Source organism: Accipiter gentilis, chromosome 10 (assembly GCF_929443795.1).
Source record: "Accipiter gentilis chromosome 10, bAccGen1.1, whole genome shotgun sequence".
NCBI lineage: Eukaryota > Metazoa > Chordata > Aves > Accipitriformes > Accipitridae > Astur > Astur gentilis.
Genome location: NC_064889.1, coordinates 34399366 through 34425212, shown reverse-complemented (window position 1 = coordinate 34425212; position 25847 = coordinate 34399366). Strand labels below are relative to the sequence as shown.

Below are 25847 nucleotides of genomic sequence, written 5' to 3'. Positions count from 1 at the left end.
GGATGCCTGTGCTAGGCTGAGATCAGGCAATGAAGGAGAGCATTTGGGTAGGCAGGCAGGAGCTGCTGCCTAAATGGGCTGGACAAGGACTTGCACAAACCTCAGATGGACCACACCAATAGCTTCTTAAAAAACATCCTCAGTGTTATTCTGTGCTTTCCTCATATACACACCTTATTGTCACTTTAAGAATGTAAAATCCCATGCTTCATTTTTGCCATATTCTTAATTTAACAATATACTTCTATACCGAAGAGAGCAGGTAGAACTGATAATTGACTCATTTCTGCTGCTGGTTTGTAATCCCAACACTGACCTTTTCTTTGCTTGTTAGTTAACATGGGCTATATTAAGCTTGACCGCTTTTCTCCTACTAGATTATAAACGAGGACAAAAGGGATAAGGCCTAGATGAACAACTAGATTTTCACTAGCCCAAATTCTATTAACTTTTTTTGCTCATTCTTTTATTCATCAGTCTACGATATTTCTCTTTCAGCTCTTGCCCATCATGCCCACCCTTTGAACAGAAATGTAGCTACAGATGGTACTTTGGCAAGGTAGACTGAGAGCTGTAGTGGCATCGCATGTTGTTAGAGAAGGCTTGAACTGCTAATGCACCTCTGTCGCACCGCTTGGTGACCTTGCACGTGTGTCTTTTTGACTCGGTGTCTCAGGGTAACACAGTGAACAACAAAAATAGCATCAATTGCTACTTCACCACATTTTTGACTCGCAGGAACCATTTTCTGCTGCTTTCTGGACTGATTGCTAAACAAATACAGAATTCTCCCAGAAATTCAGAGCACCATTATATAACTGAGTCTCCCAAATGGAGTGTTTATACTGAATTCATCATCATGGTGTCTGAGCATCTGTTGTATTTAAAATGAGAAAACAATTTAAATGTAGTGTTTAGTCAGAAAATCCTGCACGAATCCAGAAATTATGATAGGCTCATCTAAAAGCCTTTTTTCCTACATTACCCCTATTCTCTCTTAAGATGTAACTTTTGTAGATGATGGATTGAGTCAGTGCCAAATTACAGCTTGCAATGAAATTAGGCATCAGCCAAGACATAATCAACATTAAACATTTGAGTCTAAGACTTCATTTTGATCCTCACACAAAGTGAATTGCAGAACAGTGTCATTTATTTATGTTTACCCAGCTCGTGCTCATCTGCTAACAATGAACGACAAGAGTGGTTGACTGGCAGGTCAGCCAAAAATACCCCATGTTTAGAGTAATCGGCAGTGGAAGGCTTCAGCAATGACCGCCCTGTCAAAAATTCTCCTGAAGTCACACAGCAACTAGCATCACAGACACATCTATGTACCTCTGGGGCTCAATTTGGATTTTTCCTTCATTGTGTTTCCTACTATCTGGAAGAGAGTACAAATGATTGTGACACTTGAAACAGTTCCGGCAGCATTTGGATGGCAGGAATCCATCACCTCTCGCATTTATTTCTTCAACCTATCATTTACTTTTTTGGTGTTAGCACAAAGGTGAAAAGTCCTCATAGCAAATTCTGAGACATGCATAGCCAATCTGACCTCTTAAGCTAGTAATTTGTACTTTTTTACTGTAGTCCTGGGGAAGCTTAAAAAAAAATCTAGTTTTAAAAGTCATCTAAAATAGCCTGTTTTCCTACTTGCAAATGAATTAAAGTAAGACTTACAAAAGAAGTACGAACATATAAAAATATTAATGAGAAATACTTTAATATCTTCTACGCTTCATTCAGGTCATATTTTTCATATTTCCTAGCTGCAATGGTTACATATAAACAAGGGATAAGTATGTTTTGCTCGATTAGTACCCTCATCAGTGTAAGATACCAGGTCAGCAGCCAAAATGGCTGTCCTGCTTCAGATCTGATTCTCACAAATCTCAAAGTAATATTAAACACCTTGTTAGAGTATCTTAGAACAGATGCCCCAGAAAGCTTAAGACTCTTACTCACCTTTCATTTGTATGTCTGCATCTAGAAATAACTACTTTAAACCTAAAGTAGCCAATGGTGTGCCTTTTTTCCCTTTTTTTTTTTTTTTTTAAAGAGGCATAATATATGCTGAAAATAACACACAGTGTTAACTACTAAGCAGGGAACCCTGGATAAAGCTCACTGTTGAACGCCATTTGTTGAACAGAGGTATCGCTAGTTGGTTCTTGTTACAATTGGTCTAATGAAGTGTTAGACACCATTTGCAGTTTAAGTGCTAATTCCTATCATATCATTATTTCTAGTAAAGTAGATTTTGCAGCCAAGTACAGTTAACCCTTGACTGCATTTCCACTTCACTGCATGATGTATTATTACATTTCTCTGCACATGCTTTTATACAGCTGTCTGCTCAGAAGCAGAAGAAAAGTGAGTTCCTTGCATTCTTAGTCTTATTCTTACAAGTGAAAAAAAGAATTATAACCTTTTATTTATCTAGGATATAATTTCTGGCATATTACTATAAAAGTGGATGACAAGCCTTTCTATTAAACCAATATTTTATAGGCATTTCTTTTAAATCACAAAATAACTGTCAAAAGCAGTAAAAAAAAAAAACCAACCCAAACTACAAACCACATTTACCAGCAATAGCCTAAAGAACCACTGTTTTAATAGAGATAACAAAGAGAATGAGAGGTATAAAATTATTTCAAATAAATGGGTTTTGCATTTCTCCTTTGTTAGATTAAACTAAGTTAATCTTTTAAAATTATTTTAATCTTAAAGCCACAGTAGTTTGCTAAAATGCTATGTAAACTGCTGAAAGTATAGGTGATCATGTAAAATTTATTTTACCAATTTACCAACAATGTAACGGCACCTCACTGCTGTGGGCTTATACATAAAAAATAGCAGACAGGTAGGTCTATGGATTCATTAATAGGTATGTGGATAACACCACCTTGGCAGATCCTAACATTTCATGGTATAGTACCCTGTGTGTGAGAAAAATATGGTTTTGTTTTTCAAAGACAATTACTGTGAATCATAACTTCTATCTTCTTAAACAGCATTCTTCTGAGCCCACTAACAGCCCAATTCTCCAGCTGTTACTTTGAATAGCCTCACTGAAAGAAAAAAAGGAACTGAGAACTGGACCAGAGAGCTAAAGTTCTTACCCTGCTTGAATTGTAATGACTTATGACTTGTGCCTTGAGCAGGCCAGGAGTATCCACCAAGATGCGATAATTAAATATGTACAATCTTAGGGCATTCTCCTTGCATGTGGGTATGTGTGGACAAACAAGGTTTGACCACTGTAAGAATTCAGGAAAAGACATTAACATCCAGCTCCAAATCCTAACCAATTAAGAAAAAACTGAAATTAACTTTTTTTCTTTCTTGAATAGTCCATATGATATTTAGGCCTATTATTAAGCAACACACCAGAAAAAAATCCTTCATCGCTTGCCAAAGATAGGAAAATTCCCACTGCATCCCTGCCAGGTATTGGTCCAATGGAACAATACAAATCAGAACCACAGGTTCTGAGGAGCCTGGTGCATGTTCTTACAGATGGTGCTATACCTTTCCATGAAGCAGGAAATACATTTCATTCAATTTAAGACAAATCTAAAAATATTTTTGTCAGCCACGCAAATTACATATCCTAGAACTAGAGGACATCTAAAAAAACTCCTTTCTTTTGCAAAGTGAGGACCTCAGATCTTGTACCTGTTCAGATCCACAAAATTAATACCATAAATAACTCTCTGGTGACATGACATTACTGCTCTTTCCAAAGGGTTTTATAGGATCTGCAAGAGCAACTATATTTTAACATTGGAATATCAGCTGTTGTTGTTAACAGGTTTTAACTCATTAAAATTATTTTCCTCACTGGACACCTGCCACGCAGAAATTTCTTTTGCTGTTTTTATTAAACTTTGGATAAACAAAAATGCATTATTTTTTTTTCCTTAATGAGATCTTAGCCACTTTTTACAAGGACTCTGAATCAAAACAAACATTTAACTTGTCTTCTTGAGTAATTTCATTTGCTTTTGTTCCCTGCTGTGCGGGAAACATGCTTTGTGCTTGCTCTCAATCAGGTATCCCAACAGTTTATCAGGTAGCACAGCATAACACAAATATTATAGTTACAGATTAGCTGTTCCCTGCTGCCATTCACTTCATGGTTTAGATCCCTTGTCATTTACAAATCAAAATGTTTATGCACTCAATTATAACATTTCTAAGTGAGAATAAAGGGTATTCCATTACTCCCAAGAGGACTATGGAAACATTTGTGTGTAAAGTACTGATACTCTAGATTCCCTCAGTTTCATATTTCTCAATGCCTCACTGCAGCAGAACATCTCACAGTAATCTAACGTTTATAAAAGAGTTATGTGTGCACACTAGATCAGAGCTCTGTAATTCACAGATGGTCTTTGTCCAAGTTAAAAAAATTGCTAAAAGATTGCTGAAAAGAGTCCCTGGAATTTTTGGCACCTGCAACCATCAACACAGCAAACTGCCTCCTTTTACTTAGCCAAAGAGCCTTGGTCAAATGCCACACAAAAAATATCCTGCTACGAGCTCTGCCCAAAGATGCACATTTCACCTGGGTGAAGGATCAAGAAAAACAGCAAAAAGCATTGCAGAGGAAAACCAGCGCAAACAATATGAGTGCTTTGAGTACAAGGCTGAACTTTATCAAAGTGCAGGCAAAGAACAGGTTATTATCATTATAAATACACGTGCATACGTGTTGGGAAAGAGAATTAGATGTTTTCCCCACAGTGGCCAGCACATGATCCATACTATCAGCCTATCTGTATTATTTTGCCCCAAAGACACAGCCTACCAGGCTGAGGAGAGCGTTCTCAGTAAATTATCCCTAACATACTGTCGTCAGCTCCTGCTGACATTTCCAACACCGCCAACCTCAGGTGTCTGAAAAGTGCTGTGTCTGCTCCTGCTCCAGTGCACATTCTTGGGTGATGGAACAAGGGCACATTCTGGATTTTCATCAGCTAAAAGAGAGTAATTAATCTTAATTCTCCTTTTCTCCCTGAAAAGTAGAACTTCTATAGCTCAAAGAAAACAAAGAGCTATCAGTTGTTCTGTGGCAAATTAATCTTAAAGGGGGAATCTTCCAAAGAAAATCAATAGCTTATAACAAGATTCTGTATTGTGTTTGAGCCCTGAAACTCAAACTAGAATGAAAGGGTACTTTCAGCATTGCAAGTTTGCTCTTGTTGTGCTTTGTTTCTAATACAATGTCATCATTTGAAAAAGTGAGATTTTCACATATGAGCAATTTTAGTTATGTGTGGTTTCACCTTCATGGAAGACTCTAGCAATATTTAATACCGACTCTGTAAGATTACAGATATTTCAGGCAACTTTAAAGAAATTCTTCTCAAAAGAAGGAATTTAATAGGAAATTATATTTTTTATCTTGCATATAATATTCTATGTCTAAAACATCTTTATTCATTTGTACCTTTCTAAATTAGTCTGTTCCATATCAGAAACTTTGAAAATGATGTCTCTTTACATGGTCAATCTTTTAAGAAAAATTCCAAACCAAAAATCTAATTAATTTAACCATGGTACCATGGAAACAGCTTTAAAATTAATTTGGGTGCAGGGTGGAAGGATACAACTCTAACACAGAGAAAGTGACAGGTTTCAGAAGAAAAAAAAGCCTGTCTTCATTCAGCACTGGGATCTCTGAGAAACAATAATTCATAGCAAGGCAAGGGGATATTTTCAAACTACAGCAAAGCAAGATTTCTCAAGCACGCTCTCCAAAATGGCTCATTACCAAACTGAGATGTGATGAGGAGAGGCAGAATGGGGCAGAGGCACACAAATCTGCAGGAACAGGAAACTTGAAATGAAAACTGCTTGAAAGCACTGGTAAAGAATGCCAAAGCTCTCAGACAAGTACTTTTATCGTGAAGACAGTGCAATACGGGGTGGAGAGATCATTTATAGATCAGCAAAGGAAATAACTGTTCTAATTTCTAATCAGTTCGAGTCTGTTAACTCATTCCGACAAATACCTTTTGACTGCCTGCAGTCTGAGCGTGAGTTTTGCAGAGAGTGAATTGTGTCTCTTTCTGACATCGAGAGAGATCTCCAACAGAGCTGGGACACTATTATGTGCTGATGCCCATATCAGTCACTGCAATATAACGTCTTATGCAAGACTAGAAATGCATTGGAGGGTACGGTCCTTGCAGTGACTGTCCTGGTTTCAGCTGGGATAGAGTTAACTGTCTTCCTAGTAGCTGGTACGGTGCTGTGTTTTGAGTTCAGTGTGCGAAGAATGTTGATAACGCTGATGTTTTCAGTTGTTGCTCAGTAGTGTTTAGTCTCAAGTCAAGGATTATTCAGCTTCTGATGCCCAGCCAGCGAGAAGACTGGAGGGGCACAAGAAGTTGGCACAGGACGGAGCCAGGGCAGCTGACCCAAACTGGCCAGCGGGGTATTCCATACCATGGGACGTCACATCCAGTATAGGAACTGGGAAGGGGGGGCAGGGAATCGCTGCCTGGGGACTAACTCGGTGTGGATCGGCGGGTGGTGAGCAACTGCACTGTGCATCATTTGTACATTCCAATCCTTTTATTATTGCTGTTGTCATTTTATCAGTGTTATCATTATCATTATTAGTTTCTTCTTTTCTGTTCTATTAAACCATTCTTATCTCAACCCCTGAGTTTTACTTCTTTTCCTGATTTTCTCCCCCATCCCACTGGGTGGGGGGGAGTGAGTAAGTGGCTGCGTGGTGCTTAGTTGCTGGCTGGGGTTAAACCACGACAGTGACTCCGGGACAAATATCCTACATGTGGCTGTATGTACTTGGGAGTTTTATTTCCATAAGTCCCAACAGTAAAAATTAGAATTTGACATTGACTCAGTGGTTCCATGGGTGGAATGAGAATTTGGTCCTCACTTCTACCTATTCCTGCACTAGACGTTTTAGGTTGTTAAATAAACTAATCTAATCCATTGTTATTCTGGGACTTTGCACAGAAGGAATTCTAGTTTAAAGCAGATTTCATCACTTATTTCCTTGATAATTCACAAGTTAGTTTGGCTGCCAGAGTGAATAGTTGTACATAAAAAGAAAAATACATTACTAAGCCTAAAAATTTTAGTGAGTGCATAGTCCCCAGAACCATGATGTTATCAAAGTTCAGTAGTACCACAAAGTGATGACTAATGAGCCTATAACCTCTTTGTGCTATAGAGTAAATGCCCTCATTAATTCTTTACAAGACCTTTAGAAAACATACTGCATCCATCCTGCTTTCTAGCTGTCAGAATTTAGTAGATGACTTCATTGGCTGCTTTGACATTTTTACTTTTTTGTTCCAGTTTGGTTTGTTTGCTTGCCTTAAAAAATGCCTACTCTGTGAATTGTAAAAAGGTCAACCAATAGTTCCCAATCAGGACAGGACAGAAGTAACTGAAATTAACACATTATAGCAGTAATTTTGACTCTTACCTTATTTTTTTGGTCTGTAAACCATTAGCTGTAAATAGTAAAGCATTGTGCCAAAGATCTTCTCATCTTACTAATGCAAATACTCTCTTTCCTTTCAGAATTTCCACTACCCTTTTTTACATCAATGCCCAAGCACTAAAACAGCATCACTAACGGTTTTGGGGGGTAGTGGGAGGACAATGCTTAGTGGATTTTTATATTATGAAAGCTCACAAGATCTGATTCTGAGTAATTTACTTATAAGAAGAATACATTTTTCAGTCAGGGCAGAGTGTAGGAAATAGAACTGTCTGAACACTCCCAGAGTTTGGACGCATCATTTATTTCTCAACTTATCATAGACTGAGATAATAATGGTCTAGGTTACACATAAATTGGGATGCTGTTATAATTCAGATCACTACTTGTACACATGTTGGTGGACATACATATTCGTATAGCAAAGCAAGGCTTTGTCTTTGTAACTTTATTGTGCATTGCAGATCGTATAGGGAGATCATTCTTGCAGAGAAACCCTTGCAATTGTATTTCACTGCTGAAGCACCAAACATTGCATTCATCCAAAAGACAAAGCCACCAATGCAGGCACTAAACCCCATTTCAGTGTTTTTTGAGGTGTTTGGCAATTTTTTTCCTGATTATAAACATTGAAAACAGACTACGATGAAATTTCTTAACTGACAGTATTAGTCTTTGGCCATTTGTACAGTTAAAAAGACTACCAGACATACATCAAGTTAATACTGATCTTGTTCATAGTATGTAAGTCCAGAAATTTCAGTGGACAGCCTTTAGATTTATGCCAACACGTGGAAGACACACCTGATTTTTAAATACATACATCAGGCTGCTGCAAGTCTGAAAATGCCAGAACAACGACCTTACTTTCTAATTGACATCTGAAAACCAAGATAGATATCTTCAGGCTAAATAAAGCTAACTAGCCTTTCAAATTCTTAGAAGTACTTAACTGCCTCACTATTCATTCAAGTTCATTAAAGTTGTTCCTCTTTTTTTAAAAAAAAAAAAAAAGTGAGGCTACAAATTGCAATATAAATGGTAACAGTGTCTTGTGATCCCAGACAACTCAAATATCACTGTTCTGTGTAAGACATTTACATATGCAGGGAGAAAGATGAACTGTGCCTTCATAATTTAAAAGTCCCAGCACATCATAAAACTAAAAAGCAGAAGGAAAGCTGTAGGAGCTAAGGAGAACCTGGTTAACAATAATACAGTAAGTGCCTAACTGTAGGAGCTTTTGTAACCAATTTTGTAAAATCCAGGGCCAACAAATTCTGCGAGTGCTGGCTTAAACAGTTCCAAACCCGTATCCCATATGTTTCTTCAAATATTTCAACCCCTGACTCCTCAGTGTTTGGCTCGAGGCTGAAAAGTACAGATTACTCGATGCCCATGGCAAGTGCTGTTGCAACAGGGAAATGATGTCAACCCCTGCAGTGCAATTCATAACTTGATGTGGGTAAATTCACTTACTGGCAATTTAGAAGAAAATGTGCTGGTGCTGTGCCAGTTGGAGCCAGATGGTGACTGAAATTATTAAAATCATGCGTGCTGCAAACCTCTGAAAAATTGCATTGTTACAAAATACCCTAAGCGTAGATGGGATCCTAATACAAACCAATTGGTGTATAGAGAGTATTTGCAAACACTGTATGGTATGATTTGCTACTGTTTAATTGTAATCTTTCCTTTCTCTGTTTTCTAGGTTCAACTAATCCACTATAACCATGAGCTGTACACAAATGTCACAGAAGCTGCAAAGAGTCCTAATGGGTTGGTGGTAGTTTCCATATTTATGAAAGTAAGTATTCAGCATTATCAATACCTAATATATGGATAATGGACTTCTTTTCCCATGAGCTGTAAATCTAGGAATTAGACTCCTCATTACACTATAGCAATGTCTAGAGGCTGTGATCCGGAATCCAGAGACAGCATCGCCCTAGGAACTGAACACACAATGTCTACTCCAAAGCATTTACAATGTAATGTAAGGAAAATGAAAAGAGATAAGGTGTGTGTGTGGGGGGGAATCCTTCTACCATAAACATCACTCATAACACTTTAACTTCTATGACAAAAGTTACTAATTTTGCAGATTTGGTATTTCTTCATGAAATGTTATTCAGTCAATTAAAAGTAAATCTCTTCTAGTAGGTTGAAGCCCTGAGAAAGAGGGCATGTTTGCTCTTTGGAGACATGCTGATGTTTCAAAGTCGGCAAAATAAGTTTTTCTCACAACGATAATTAAAACATCTTAAACTATCAAAACTGAAAGAACATTAAAAGTATAACTCTTAATATCTTCCATTTCACAGAACTAGAAAGACATGTGAATATTTTGTCATATTTTAGTCTCCATCTTGTTGTGTTCAAGATGCATAGTTAGGTCTGTCAATTACATTGATCCAGCACTGAACTCAAACCTCCCCAATTACATTGGAGAAACCTTTTCTCTCATTTTATATGAAGAATGCATTTCCCCCCAAAATGTTGTTCATATTCTGCCATTATGTATCTATGTTTCATCAGTCTAAAAAAGCATATATTTCTGAATAAGGGCTTAATGCTGAAATAAATAGCTTTCATCATCAGACCTTACATATTGGATATCTATTTCCCTTTAGTATTCTCTAATCCCATTTCATAAGGTAAAGTTCCTGACAAAGCATTAACATCAGAATTAAAATATCCATTTCACATAGCATCTTGAATTATTATATATTAAAATTGCCCTTTTATACAGGTCTAATATTTAAGAAGGATATTTAGGTTACCTTTTTTCATCCAAAATGTGTTCTATTACAACCCAATGATCTGACTTGGATTCACACAAGAGGATAAAATTGAAGCAAGCCTTCAAAATGCCCAGCATGCCACTTTTAGCTAAATAATGCATCACTCATGTACTTGCCGAGTTGCACACCTCTTGTAATGAGCAACAAAATTTAGTATCTGCCTCACCATATTTTTCTCTAGGCCACTCTCACTGGCAGCAAAAGATGTGTTCTATTTTAAATGTCCAAAGTAGTTAGAAAAACTTCCAAGTGGAGAAGTAACTATCTGAATTTCCACAAAATGGAACCTGAACTGAATTTTCCTGAAAGCTACCTGTCAAACAGATCTGGGTTACAGTTCATCCAATAGCCCATTTATTTTCCTAAATCTTAATTAAAAATTTTGTGAAGTTCTCCATTTTCAAAACAAATTTATTTCATTCTTGATAAATACTAGATGTATTACAGCAGCATCCAGTGTCTGATAAAAAAACCACATCAGAGAATAATTGAAAGATAAGTAGGATATTAGAAGGCTAGCTACAGAGTTACTAAAACCTCTCCATAAAAAAATATGACACTGATTTTGTTGCTAACCAATAATAGTTTTGCCATTTGCAGTACAATAAAATCTGTCATTAAATTATCATTGATAATCAACAATTATATTGTTGATAATGTACATACCCACCCCCCCAAAAAAGCAAAACAACAATGCCTCTAAGTCCTCTCTATCATTTTTCCTCTAAATCCTCTTCAGGTATGCTTATGTTAATGTAGACCGAACGTTTTACATGTATGTATGCATATTTGTGAGTGCACGTGGGTGAAATTTAGGCATTTCATACCTATATGTAAAACAAAGGCAAGAGGGATTTTATTTGCAATATAAATAGTCTGCTGCAAGGAAAGTATATTTCTCAGTAAATAGAAATATAATTGAATATGATATGAAAATCCTGCCTAATTGTATTAATCACCTGCAAATCCCATCAAAGCTGTTGGAGAATAAACCTGTACTCACACTTGTGTTCAGGCATTAATTTCTATTCAACCTAGTCTCCCATCCCTGGTTTTTTTGGATATATTTTTAGATACCAACTTTCTAACAAGATTTGTTAGAAAAATATCCGAGTAATTATTTCCTCTTTCCACAACAGTGAAAAAAAGGCAGAAACTATTTGGAAGAGTGGCAGGAGAGAGAGAATGAGTACATGCATGTGCGTGCACACACAGAACAGCCACATTTCCAGGAAGGAAACGTTTGTGAGAAGATTTTGACGTTGTACATTTTCTCTTCTGTAGGTATCTGAATCATCAAATCCATTTCTAAATCGTATGCTTAACAGAGACACCATAACGAGAATAACATATAAAAGTAAGTTTCTTTTAATTTACTATAGCTAACAGGTGTATGCTTTTAGTATCAAATAATGTATTTAGCTATCCACTGAAACAAGAGGCACTTCATTATGGGCAAAAATTACAAAGTTTGCATTGTCAGCAACTCTACATGATAAACTTGGGAACCTGAAAAATCTAGTAAGGTCGTCAGTTCATCAGATGAATTTTGAACTTCAAAGTCTATTTTATGTTTGAACAAGCAATAAATTAATGAAATTATACTCAACAAATACATATACTGTATTCACACAGAATACTCAGGAGAAACTGCCTACTATTAGCAATAAAAGTAACATGCAGAGCAGCCTGGATTATATCAAATCAAGATGTCAAGATGCTGCATCATTAACTGTGGATTTAGTATTCACTAATGCTTTCTTTTTGTACAGAAAAGTTATGACTTTTCTATTCAACTATTGCTGCATTTAATGGATATATAAAGAGGTCATTAACATAGCATGTATATTTGTTGTATTCACATTTGGAAAGCCTTTAACTGATAATGCTAAATAATTCCATGTTAGTATATTGAACTTGTGAAAATGGGAGTTTAAATGGCAGTAAAAATTAGGCTAGTTTAGAGAAAGTCATGAAAAATACATATATCTCACTGGAACAAATTAAAGCTCTTCTCCTGAAAACCTTATTCCCTTTGTCAAATATGCAGTTGAATTCCAAGCAGGCATTAAGTTAATAAAATAAGTTAGACAATACCAGAATTTAACTTTCAAAAAGCACACAGGAAACTGAAAAAATAAGGAAAGCATTGTAAAAGTCAGCCTTCATTTGTTATTCTGTAAACAATGACTTAACATTTTCATAAAACTTCATTAATCTTGCTTTTGTTCATGAAAGCTGGGAGAGAGGTGTTCATGATAACTGGAATGAGAGTGGTTGTCAGGACTCCAGGATTTGGTTCACAATGCTACAAGGGTTTGCCTCAGTTTACTTCTCTGTAAATTAAATATATTGTACTATATGCTCTACAATAACAGTGTTACTTGGAAAACTTTGCATCTGAAACTCCAGAGATATCAAATGTCCATTCAACTTCAACAAAAGTCACTAGACTTCAGATTTATAGTGGAAAGGTTTGGAGAGATTTCTATACATATCCCTAAAGTACATCGTCTGATTTCTTTCTGTGGACACCATCTTTTCCCCCTCCCTGCAAAGCCAGGATTGTAAAAAGAAAAAGTTTAGATTTGAGACCAACATAAAGTGAAATGACAGAATTTTAGCCACTCAGTCCCAAACAAGAGAACACTAGAAACATTCCGAGTCTTGCCATACAATACAGACTTTGAACAATGGAGCCAATCCAACCCCATTCTGAAGCAGATAGTTCCTTGACCTCTCCTATAACATACACTTTTCTTCCCACTAATGTTTCTCTAATTTTAACTTACACTTAACACATTTTTTTACATCTTTGGTCCAAATAAGAGGCCTCTGTTGTGATGAAACTCTATTCTCCATGATACCTATAGAAAGGAAGGCGACAGAGGATTCCCCTCAGAACATTTTTTCCCAATTGTTCCATCAGTGTGAAATGTCATCTTCTCTGCATGCAAGAAGCAGGAGATTAGCCCAGTTTTTAAACTGCCTGTCTTGATTCCTTGCAAAAACACAGCAATACTGTTCTGTAAGAGCTTTCTGCCTACCAATGCTGCTGCAGCGTCCTGGAGAAGGGAAATTGTCATTAAGACTGTATGTGGTTTCTCAGGCTCTTTCACTCCCAAATTACACATTCCTAGCTTCTGTCTGGGGACCAGCCAGAAGATCTCTGACTGTACCTGCACTGAAGAAGCTGCTTTTCCCCCCCCACGTACATACACGCAGACCTGTCAGGTCTCACACAATGAATAAGAGACTCCAACCTCATTTTTCCCATCACAGCAGCTGTATCTTATGCATTTACATGAGTGCCACAGCCTTTTTTATACTCCTTGGCCCCACACGCTGCAATGGCTGGCCAGCAGAGCAAAGATTAGAGAACCCGTGGCAGCTTAGAGCAGAGGAGAGGCCATGATTAGGGATATGCAGCTCCACTTGTCGCATGAGCGAGCGCCCAACCATCACCCACGCCAGCAGGCAAGCATACCTTCCCAATACAAAATAGTTCGTTTGTATGCTGCGCTTCTAAGTGGGCACTCCTCCTCTGTGGAGTTGACAGCATCCTACAACCTTTCGCTGGTTATTTTGCCTCTTTAGAAGGAAAAAGCAATTTCTATCACACCTAATTTAGGTTTACTAAATGAAATTTCGCATGAAGATTAACATATAACATAGGCCGCGAAATCAATGATTAACAGAACTGTTTTAATTTTTAACCACTGTTATCACTAACAGATTTGTCTGTTAAAGTGCAATCCTTGGTAGATACAATGCACATAATATTCTGCAGGGCATTGGGTTACCTACTGTAGTAACAAGTATTGACTGGGAATTTTTTTACTGTAAATTGGGAACGTGAAAGTGTTATTGAAAGTAATTTTGCAGTTGTCTTGCATGATGGATTATAGCATCGTTGCTGAAAACTAATTTTGCCCCTTACATTGCGAGGATTTCTAGTCTGCCTTTAGCAGCTGGAGTTTTTTAGCTTGTGCTTTAGGGGTCCACTCCTGCAGTCAGTCCTCAGCAGGCTGCTGACAAAATGACCAGTCCCAGTGTGCTCAATAGGAGCATGGAGCGAATGATAAGTGGAGCGTAGGTTCAGAGTCAGGACAGTTAGTAACATAACCAAAATACTTTTTTTAAAGAACAGCAGCAAAATTAAGAGCTATCTGTACTACTGCATGAAATTTCCATGGGCAAAATGCATTAAAAGGGGAATTTCTGCTCTTAGATATTAATGGCTCCAGTGAAGTAAAATGGACCCCAGGGAATTTTTAAGCAGATTTTAAATACTTACTTTATTCTGTTATCACAGCCCAAAGAATCTACTGTGAACTAGTTGAAACAAGTGTTCTTTCAAACAGGCTTTAGTCAGAAGCTATATAAATATCTCTAAAGAAATACTGCTTTAATATTCCTCTTTAAGTATGACATTTGAGGCGACAAAAGTTAGCTTGCTTTCAGAACAGTTATGCTACATTAGCTTTCAGCCAGTGTTTGCGTAACATTGGAAAGAAATAACATTTTAGATTCCCAAAACTCCTTATGAAAATTTGGGCTTGTCATTCTCCACCAAAATACTGCCACATGTTCAGCTAGGCAGAAGAGCTGCAAAATTCTCCATTTCCTCAAATTCAATCTTTATTCATTTGTACATTATCTATAAAATAGCTAAAGTACTCCAATTTTAGAAGATTATCCTGAAAAAGCTTAAGATTCAGATTTCTGGAAATAAGAGACTATTATTTTCTCAAGGCTCATGTTTCAGTGTGTCGTCCGAAGGACTGAGCTCTTGCAGTTCCCGTCACAAGCAGTAAAAGCCCAGCAGTCTCAACTCAGGCCCCAAGGGACTAACCTCAGGTATTCAAAATAAGCCTCTGTCAGCCTCGGTCTAAGTGACTTGTGAAGGCTAGTAAATGGAGAAACTCTGGTTTAGGATTTAAAAAATGACTATCTCTACATTCCTTACCCTGTAAATCTGCTTAATTTGAGCTGTACTTTCCATCTTTGGATTATCATGATATGAACTTCAAAATCAAATGGACTTTCCTTCGTTCAGTAAATAATATATTCCCTATAAATACTTTTGTTTTAAAGAGAACATACATAGAACTTGCTGTGAAAGGAGACCGTGCACGCCTATTACAAATCTATGGATAAAAGAAGAGAATTTCCATCATTTGCTAAGAAAATTGTCAGAGTCAAGGCCTTTATGTAAATGAATATGAAATCTAATGAAATCTAATTTGTATAGAGAAGAGTTGATGAGTTCAGAAATCACCCTAAGGCACAAGCAGACCAAGATAAACAGAATGTGTGCTGTAGATAGGAATGATGCTGAGAAGCTAGTAAAGTCTGAATGGGTTTATTAAAGGAAGTTTATTACTGGGAAGAGATCACACATGGTGATTTTGACCATTTTGAACTACATACTTGCAATAAATATAAGACAAGACACTAACGTGTTGCAGTCTAGTATTAGTGCAAACCCGCCAGTTCTGTTTCAGTTCCAGAATGGGAAACCTTTAACAAGATGTGGGGAAAGGGAAACAGCAGAGCTGTTCATGGGAAAAATGTTGACAACCACATGCTTATCCTGTAGTCTTTCCTCAGACTTCTATTTCATGCCATGTACAGGCATGAATAAATACTACTTTTAATTGGCCAAACTCTTTAATTTCTTTATTTCATTCACCCCATCCTCTGATTTCCCATTAATCACAACTGATGGATTTTGACACACAGCATAATTTGCTGCCTCTCCTTAAATATATTCCAAGTGAAGACAGAGGTAATGAACCAGCTTTGGAGCCACTTCACTACTGGGTGCTGGTGTGGGAGATGGCCACACATTTTGTAGGTCCTCAGTATGCAAACAACATAACGTAAGCGGTTGCTCTGAAGCTCAGTAAGACTGAGAGCATCTCTCCTGATCTTGAGAGCACTGCCAGACATTGGCCTTGGCTGAACCAGTAGAAGGACCCTGCCCCACGCTGTTACTTGCCATATTCAACCTCCAGAGCATTATTATGTTCTGAGAATGACTAAACACTAAATCCACAGACAAAATTTAGACACCTATAGCAAAATAATGAATTACATTCTGTATTAAAGCAATGTGAGGCAAATCCAAAACCCCCATGACTACCTGCACTAATGCCAGCAGTAAATCTGTTTCTATATCTTCCATTTGATAAGTAGTCCTATTGTTAATAATCTGTGCACTGTTCTGAATACAAATTGGTCAACTTGAATGTAGCATAAACAAAAAAGATAGAGATATATATCTCTATCCCATCAATATCTCTCATCTATATTAATCTTTAGTTAGCTTTCCATCTCCTAGTAAACATTTCAGGGGAAATTCTACCTTGTTTAAATCATTTTAGCCCAGCCGAAGTCAATATGGATGCGAGAAAGCAGATTTAGTCCTTGGAGTTTGAAGCTATCTATTCTGACTGACTCGGTGCCATTTGGAGCTAACACACCGCTCTCCATGGTTCATAAATAATGAACAGGATGTTCATGTGGGAAAGGGAAAAATGTAAGATGACTCATTGAAAACAGGCATTGGCTTGAAAAAATGCATTCATTCTTTTCTCCTGTAATTCTAGCAAAATTACCACTGCACTGCAAATAATGTTTTTAATGAATAGGACACAGGTGTATTGAGTCATCTCTAGCTGTTAAAATTTAACAACATTTTGACTCTTAATACTACAGCAATGGTTTCGCACTTCTGTCTGGAAAACTTTGGGTTTAGAAAGACTCTGTATCCCAGGCCAAGGGCCAGTGAAGGCTGAGCATGTTATAAAAGGTGACAGCCACCTATAAGACACTAACAGTAGTTTCCCCCCCTACTTGCGGATGCAGCTATACGGCATGGCTATAACCCTGGCTCAAAGTGCAAGAACATGGCAGAAGGCTGTATTTCTGACAAAACTGAAAGGACATGCCAAGATTATATTTTGTAAAATAACAAACATTTAAAAAATGAAATAACTGTAAGGCACTGGTCAACATGGTATAAATGTTAGACTCTCACCTTGACACTTTAACTGATACTGTAGCCACTAATATTGCTACCCCAAAAGCCTGTAGCATGTTGACTACACTCTGTCAAAATAAAATGGTCACATTTGCTTTGCTTATTTTCTTCGATTTTCCGTTGCTCAAGACACTAGTCTGCAGTCCTTTTTTTTTTCCTTAAATATTACAAGACAAGCATTTTACTCATCTAAGTTTTGCTCTTCAGCTATAATATGTTAAATTCAAGTTAAATTACTCTTTTCCTTTCTAGTTCTTGTACACTTTGTTTATATTTCTTTCCTTTCCTCCATTTACAATCTTCTCCCAATGGCCAAGGAACTGTTTATCAGCTTTAAAAAAAACCCAAGTAAACAAACAAAAAAACCCCACACAAAACCAAAAGCTGTTTAAACTTACAGTGAATGGTACGTGAAAAACATCAGAGAATCCAACAGAAATGCCTAAATTATTGACATTGACTTAAAAAAATGCATTTCAACGTTTTTCTTTAGTCTGAGCAGTGTCTTCTATTTCATTTGTGCTCCCTGCCTTGCCTTCCATTAAAACCAATGCCAGTTCATCTTGTGTATTGAAAGGGGAAACATGCCTAAATATGCAACTTTCCTTGCCCGCATTTCCTTTTAGCGCTCGCTCTGCAAATGAACCATATTGAACACACTACATGCAAGTGAAAGCACGCAAACAACATTACAGCTTGTCACCATGCAGCTTTCCGAGATACATGATAGCAGTAGCGTATAAGCAGTGAAGTGTGTATATGCCCGAGTATTTCCTATTAAGGAACTCCTAATTGTAGCGCCAGCATTACACAAGGGAAATAGTGCCCATAGTATAGAAAGGCTGAGGAACTCTGAAGACTTTTGAAAGATATAACCCTATCTCATTATATTTTGGTACGTGTCCACAGAGTGAATTCCGCTGCAGAGGGAAACCTCATTAATTCCCAGGGAGACTTACGACAAAAGCAGGGACCCTAGTAAGCTGCTTTCCAGCGTACTTCTCCACCCTGATTTTAGCATTCTGAGTGAGCTTGCGCTGCATCCACCCCCACCGTGCACATGAAAGGCCAGCAGGCTTCATTGAGCAGCTTTATTATCATGCATTAACCTTAACTTCCTCCTGTGGTAGACGGGCAATTAAGTTTTAACACTCTTGGCCTTCCCAAGGCTTTGTTGAGGGAAAATTGTTCATCACTCCAAAATATGGTAAGTCGACATTCTCCAAAGACTGCTGCATCTAAATCAATAACTGCAACTTCAAGAAGCTTTTAACTCCAGTTCTTAAACGTGATTCAGAGTTTCACTGTGAATGCTTGTGCTAAACTCACGGAACGTGTGCAGGGGCATTTACGAGTAGAACTCAATGCAAGAAGGATTAGTGAATTCACATTACTTGTTCTTGTCCAAACTGCTAGAGCATTCAGAAACGTATGTCATTACACCTCATATTTTGGTAAAACTGATTATGATGTTCCGGAATAAGGGCTGTACGTAAAAGGAGTGGGGTCTTTTTGTGAAGCTATCGTTTTATCTCAATTGTTTTCCTTCTTTATTCTCCAGATGATGCTTACTTACTACAGGGGCTTAATATTGAGGAACTTTATCCAGAGACGTCTAGTTTCATTACATATGATGGGTCAATGACAATTCCACCCTGCTATGAAACAGCAAGCTGGATAATTATGAACAAACCTGTCTACATAACAAGGATGCAGGTAAAATAAATTAAAAAAATTACTCGATCTAGTATAGGTACAAAAGCATATTTTAAACAGATATATTGGTAGCTTTACATACAAAATTAGATTCAGCCTTTTGCTGTAGGGATCTCTGTCTGCAATTTATACAGTTTGCAAAAAGCATTGAAGAGGTTTTTTGCCAAAATAAAAATATTAACTATTTAGAGCTCCCTAAGCATCTATACACACACACACGTACTTTGAAGTGGGCCCTACTTTCAGTGAGGATTTGAACCAAATGGTTTCCAGTGGTCTCTTCCAAAACAAAATTATTCTACGATTCTGTTAATAGCAGTGTTGTACAAAAATAACTGAAATTATTAAGTATAGCAGAGGCAATTCTCAGGTTAGAAAGAAACAGACAAATTGTGAGTGACACTTGTGGCCATTTAAATACATGTCGATAGCACATTAATGTGACAGAGATCCAGTATATGGGGCCTTCTTGAAAAAAAATCATCTAGTGCTTTCTGGTATAAAATGGCAGGATAGACATTGCAAATATCTTCAGAAAAATCACATTGACACATTGGAGCCCCTGTTAGAAAGAAGCAGGATAAATTATGCAAAAGACCACACAATTAATTTCGTAGTCAAATTATGCTGTTGAGGAAACACGCCAGTGGAAGTCATAAAGACTACATTTCTGTACAATTTGCAATTCAAGGTCTAACATCAGAAAACAACAAGTTTAACACCAATTGCAGTCTTCTCCAGCGTTTCCATCAGTGAGTTGCCTATGGAGCTGCGAGCTGAACTGCAACCTATTCCTTTGCATACTAGAATCCCGAAGGAATACTTGAACTGCCATCTGCCTGTCCCAAGCATGCAGCAGAAGCAATCTGGCCTGAGAAATGAAATGAGGAATGATAGAACAACCCTAAATATTACTTTGGGATTTAAAATCATATCAATATTGTAAATAAGATGACTTTAAAAAGCCTGAGAGATATTTTATCTTTGTGATATTCCTTCTGTCCGATTTTGTCTAGATACAGAGGAAGCACTTTGTTTCTTTTCTGAATGGGTAATTTGGGAGAATGACACAGCTAAGCACAGGCAAACATGCTGTACATTCTGAACTTTTCAAGCAGGGGACCTGAACATTTTCCTACAAGCAACATTTTTAGTTACAACATTAAATGTACAAAACAAGGATTAGAATATTTCTAGAGTCTATGCTAGTACACCTATGGGTTATATTCTCATGATACTTCTTGTCACGCTTTACTGGTTAGTTACATCCTCCATTATTAGTGCAGCAAATTGATTTCATGGAATACTTACTAATTACATTATGTACTCAGACTGAAAAAGTAACACACAGCTCAAGTTTCCCCTGGAAGCTGTTAAAGATTTTCCATATGCAAAACCCAGCTACTGGATTTCCCCATTTAAGCATTAAATACCACTACCAAACATCTGAAATTCTACACTGATATGGAAAACATTTTCTTTTTATAATTTTAAACCAAAATATTTTGAGGGTTTCTAATTTATAAATCACAGTTTGGGTGGGGTTTTTTTCCTCTCTCCAGTTTCCAGTAAAAAGTTTGAAAGGTTTTGGTTGACTTGAACCAATTAACACGCTTCTAGCACACTTGCATAATTATCGTAAGACCTGTTGCTGTCTGCTTGCAGTTTGCATCCAACCACTGCTGGGCACACTGAAAATCCTGGATAATTCAGTAATTCCCTCTCTGTTGATCCATAAAACCATCTCAAAAGAAGGCCAGAGTCTACCGTACAAACACTGTAGACACAATACAGACAGTATCAAGATTGACCTGTTAATGGAAGGAAGATTTCACTTTTTAACATCACTAATTTCATGACTTCAGCATCATGACTGTCAGTTATCCTTTCCATCCTGACTGGCCATACTTGATTCTTAAATACCATCATCCAAAACTGTGTCTTCTCAACTGAAACTGTACTAATAGCTACAAAACTTAGGAAATTATCTTTTGTTATTCGTCAAGTTCATTTTCTCTGCACCAGCCTGCTGCCATCTAGTACTGTCAATTCCATTTGTTTCCTGATCAGCCAAGGACATCTCATACCATTTTCATTTACTCCACACAAAACTAGTTACTTTCGTTTAAAATGGGGCTCAGAAACAGAGGACCACAGAAGGAACGGTTTTACCTCAAGTTAACTCTTTCAGCCTACTTCTGACTACAAATCACTGAAATTCTGTTTAACTTTCATTTATTAACAAGTCTATTTAATAGTGTTGTATGTTGTTTACTTACAGGAAAGACCAGTACTAAAAATCCTTGTTTTGTATTTTGTATAGATGCATTCTTTACGACTGCTAAGCCAGAATCAGCCATCACAGATATTTCTGAGCATGAGCGACAATTTCAGACCAGTCCAGCCTCTCAACAATCGATGTATCCGAACTAATATCAACTTTAGTTTACAGGGAAAAGATTGTCCAAACAATAGAGCACAGAAACTACAGTATAGAGGTACGTTCTACCTCCAGAATAATCCTTTCTATACTTACACTGAGCTCTTTTCTTTGAGAAAGCCAAGTGCATAACAAAGCACACAAATAAACACAGATGAAACTCCAGATGTGGAGGACTAATGGTATGAGTCAAACATTACATATTTGATATGTATGAGGAAACTTGCCCAGAAACATGCAGGAAAAGCATGACAAAAAACACTCCAGGACATCTAATTTTGTTTTGTTTTGTTTTTTTAAAGCAGACAGGGCAGGTCTTCAGTTTCCTAGCCTCATTTTAAAGTCTTCTCACCTTACAAAGTGCATTTTGCTATGTTTTACCCACCTTGGAAAGGAAAAGGGGGATGAGCTAGTCTTGATGACAGCTGGTCTCAAACAAAAGAATAAATTTCACTTTAGAGGTGCACCACCATAACAAACACCCACATTGGAAAGTGTTGTATTATGCAATGGATATTAAACAAATGAACCAACCCAGTCACCTGCTGGTGAAGTCTTACACTGCCACTGCTAGGGGCTCAGCTGAATTATAATGTGTCTTATGCATTTTTTAGCCTATGCACACACAGTTATATTACATGTGATAAAGATGTAAAAGTGCCTTCTTACCAGTAATATTATGGTTATGAAGGAGTACTATTGAAGGGTGGAAAAGAAAGCATGTTTTCAGCAACAAGGCTGATGACCGAGTTGCAATATTTCAAAGAAACAGTCATTCAGACTTCATTCTTTTCCGGAAAGAGGAGGAAACTGAACCTCCTGGCTTTTTCAAGACATTTTGTTTAAGTGCCTAATACAGTGTTAAATCCAGCCAGCTTCGTATTTGGGGTTTATTAAAGCATAATTGTTTTTGTTTTGTTTCTCTTTCCTTTCAGTAAATGAATGGCTCCTCAAGTAAGTAAGACAGAGCAGGCAGAACCCATAACCTCAGTGGAATGCTACTACTGTGAATTGACATAATCTAGAATGCACCCAACCTCACTCTCTTTGGGTTCGCGACAGCATGTGCAAATGTGCTGTAGGAAAAGAGCTGCCATGTTGGAAACTCAACTAAAAATTCATTCATATGATCGGTGGTAATTAAAAAAAGTTAAAAGACAGTATTACAGTAAATGTGATTACAATTTTGATACGGTTTTCCTGAACTAATTTAGCTTCACAAAGAAAGACTTTTCAGCCTTTGTACATATGAAATTCTTCCTCTTTTCCCCTCTCCCTCAAATTAAAAAAAAAAAAAAAAAAAAAAAAAAAAAAAAAGAAAGAAAAAAGGTGGCTCGGTACAGCATCAAAGTGGAGTTGTGTTCTGTGTGCCAAGTAATCCTTGGAAAGCTCTCATTATTTCACTATCATTAATGGATACTGACAAGACAGAACAAGAAGACTGTAGAGGAAACTTATTTCTAGGTTATGATCTTTCTGTTCATTTAATTAAAAAAGGGACAGACTTTGAGAGATAAGTATTGTAAATATATCACTGCAGAATATAAAGGAAATTGAAATATTTCCCTCTGTCACATATCTGTAGTAAGATTTGCCAAAATCAGAATTGATCCGTTTTCTGTTTCTTATTTTACAACAGGTCATACGTTGTGTTGGTTACTATTAACAACTCAATAAATGTGTTTAACAAATTAATTTAGTAAACTTGCTTTGATTTATTTTTTCCTTTCTGAAATAATAAGCCTCTACTACTTGTGGCTGCATTATTTGTGGTTTTCTTTTTTTTTTTTCTTTTCCATTTTTTTCTTTACTTCATTTATTTGTTTGCAGCCAACTTAAGTGAGTTAATGGCAATTGGGAATGCACTTAAAGCTAGTATAACTTTAACTCCACTTTATGGTCCATCATTAATAGGAGCTGGGCTCAGAAGCAGAAAGCAGTTGAAACATATCTCAGTTTAAAATTGCCATTTTCCCTGATGAATCCATTATTGGGACAAACAAATTCAATCCTGTAAATTGGTGGTGGAAAGGGATATCTTTTCTTTACAGATAAAGCAGGAGCTGACCAAGTAAAAGCGAATGCCTTTTTTCTTGTTTATAATGGTCATTCACTGTGTTTGGTTACTGTCAAGAACTCAATAAATGTGTTTAACAAATTCACATAGTGCATGTTTGACCTTCTTGCATATTAAGGGATTTTTATTTTTTTCATTTGGAGAGGGGGCAGGCCTCATGCTATTCCATTCTTAGTGCTCACTTTGTAACCCATAACATGTTGAAGTTCACAGAAAAATAAGATGAAGTTGAAAGTACCATGCCTGACAAATGAATTGTTTATACCAAATGGAAAAATGGGCACTACAAGAAGCGTGAGGGAACAGAACCACTGTAAAGAAGTTATTGATGTTGCAGGCCAACTAGCTTTAACATGACAAACACATTATTTCATCTTTGGCTGAAGAGAACAGTGCAGGTAGCATCGGACAGGAAGCTCTCGAGTCTATGTTGCACACAGCAGCTTGGAAAGATTGCAACTTGTGTGACTTCATCTGTGACATAAAAGGGAAAGTTATCAGGAAAGTGAAAACACATATAGGCTGGCATTCAGGGGACTCTCAAAATAGGTACATTACAGGTAGATGAAAACCTGTAATGAATCCAAAGTTGTGAACAATTCAATTGCTCAGTGAAAGTTTCAGAGAAATCACTAGCAAAAGACCAGAGGTTAGCCTAGGTGGGCTGTGACACAGTGATGGTGTATTTGTAGCAGAGTTTTGATCTGATGACCTTGGCCCAGGATCCTATTAGCACATATATAGTACTTGATCCTTGAGTTATTTCATTTTGAGCATTTCAAATTACTTCCATATGCCAGCTTAACACTGTGCAGTGATCTGAAAAATTCACAACACAACCACAGAAATGTCACACAGTGACTATTACATTGTAGATTAGTATTGCCAAATTCTGCAGGTGAAATAAAGCAAAATCGTCACCTTCGATTTACCTAGCTAATAAAAAATAAAAAACAACACAAGTCACACGCATTTAATATATTTGAGTTGCCACAGTGAACTATACCTTTTAAACTTGTGGTGTTGGGGTTGTTTCCACTACTTGTTTGGGTGGTCTGTGTTTTCCGAAGCTTCTCCTGGGATTGTTAAGGTTGTAGAGTAGTTACTAAGAGCATAAAGTCCACAATGCTTCAATCTATGTTTTTGGACAAATATCTTTCAGTTGTTGATCCAAGTTTGCCAGTGACAGAAGGTAGGGAAGATAAGGCAGGCCTCCATTATAAAACTTTTAATAAGTAATAAAACCTATTTTCTATTTTACTGAAAGCTGATTGAAGGGATTTGAGAGGAGGGAGAGATATGATAGAAGGAACTCGTCCTAGGAAGGAGTCATGCTGTGCTTTGGATTAGATGAGGCTGCAATATAGAATCCTTGCAAATAGAGAAATGGAGCAATCGTACTGGGACATCATAAATATATTCGTCAACATTTCCAACTCCATTTTTTGAACTAATGAACTCCATCTTGCCATGATTTGTTTAGGTTTTTGTTTTAGTAATAGACTGCAGTAGAAATAGACCAAACTAAAGCTTAGAATTAAATATCTTGCACATTCCTCACATTTCAGTAGTGCTCAAATCGAGACATCTAGCTCCAGTTTTTCAGATCCAGCACGTATCTCTGTGTCAAGAGACACTGAGCATCCAAAGAAAGCCCCACCTTATCACAAAGCCTTTAAGCAAAAAGATAAAGTTTCAGTATCAAACGGCTGGCACAGACAATCTTCCTGTGTTCAGAGTCTATGCAGCACGGCAACATGTGCACATTGTAATCCCTCCAACTTGAGTGCTTTCCGTCCGCAGTGCTCACCAGAAGCCTGGCTGCACACAGAGCTCAGTACTCGGCACTTCGTAGTAAGAGCTGAATTTGTGGGCTCAATACCATCCCTGCCCAAGCCATTCAGGATATGAGTGAGATTCTTTGCTTGTGATAAGGCTCAGTACAGGCGTGAGCTACCTGGCAGGGAATATAAACCTGGCCGCGGTCCTTAATGAACAATCAACACCACAGGCAGGACCAGGCTGCCATGCCATGATGACAACAGACATTAAGAAACTGCTACTGGGAGAAAATGCCCAGATTTTATCTTCTGCTATCACAGTGAAGAATATGATATCAAACCAGGTACTGAACTTATCAAGCTCATTTGATGATAAAAAGCATGAGAAAATTCAAATTGACAGTACCATAAAAGCTTCTGGTTCAAGGTGTATTCAAAAAAGTCTAATAGCCAAATTTTATAAACTCAGTTTTTCCTTTAATTTAA

At 37.2% G+C, this 25847-nt stretch overlaps 1 protein-coding gene across 3 annotated transcripts in view; it reads left to right on the top strand.

The window, feature by feature from the left end:
* Nucleotides 1-23665, top strand: part of CA10 (carbonic anhydrase 10) — a 213329-nt gene extending 189664 nt beyond the window's left edge. For all 3 annotated transcript variants that reach the window (XM_049812984.1, XM_049812982.1, XM_049812983.1), the window contains 5 exons: nt 9207-9302; nt 11584-11656; nt 18909-19063; nt 21387-21561; nt 22439-23665. In XM_049812984.1, coding sequence (XP_049668941.1) covers nt 9207-9302; nt 11584-11656; nt 18909-19063; nt 21387-21561; nt 22439-22461 — 522 coding nt within the window. In that variant the 3' untranslated portion in view covers nt 22462-23665. The remainder of the gene's footprint in view (nt 1-9206; nt 9303-11583; nt 11657-18908; nt 19064-21386; nt 21562-22438) is intronic.
* Nucleotides 23666-25847: the final 2182 nt, after the last annotated feature.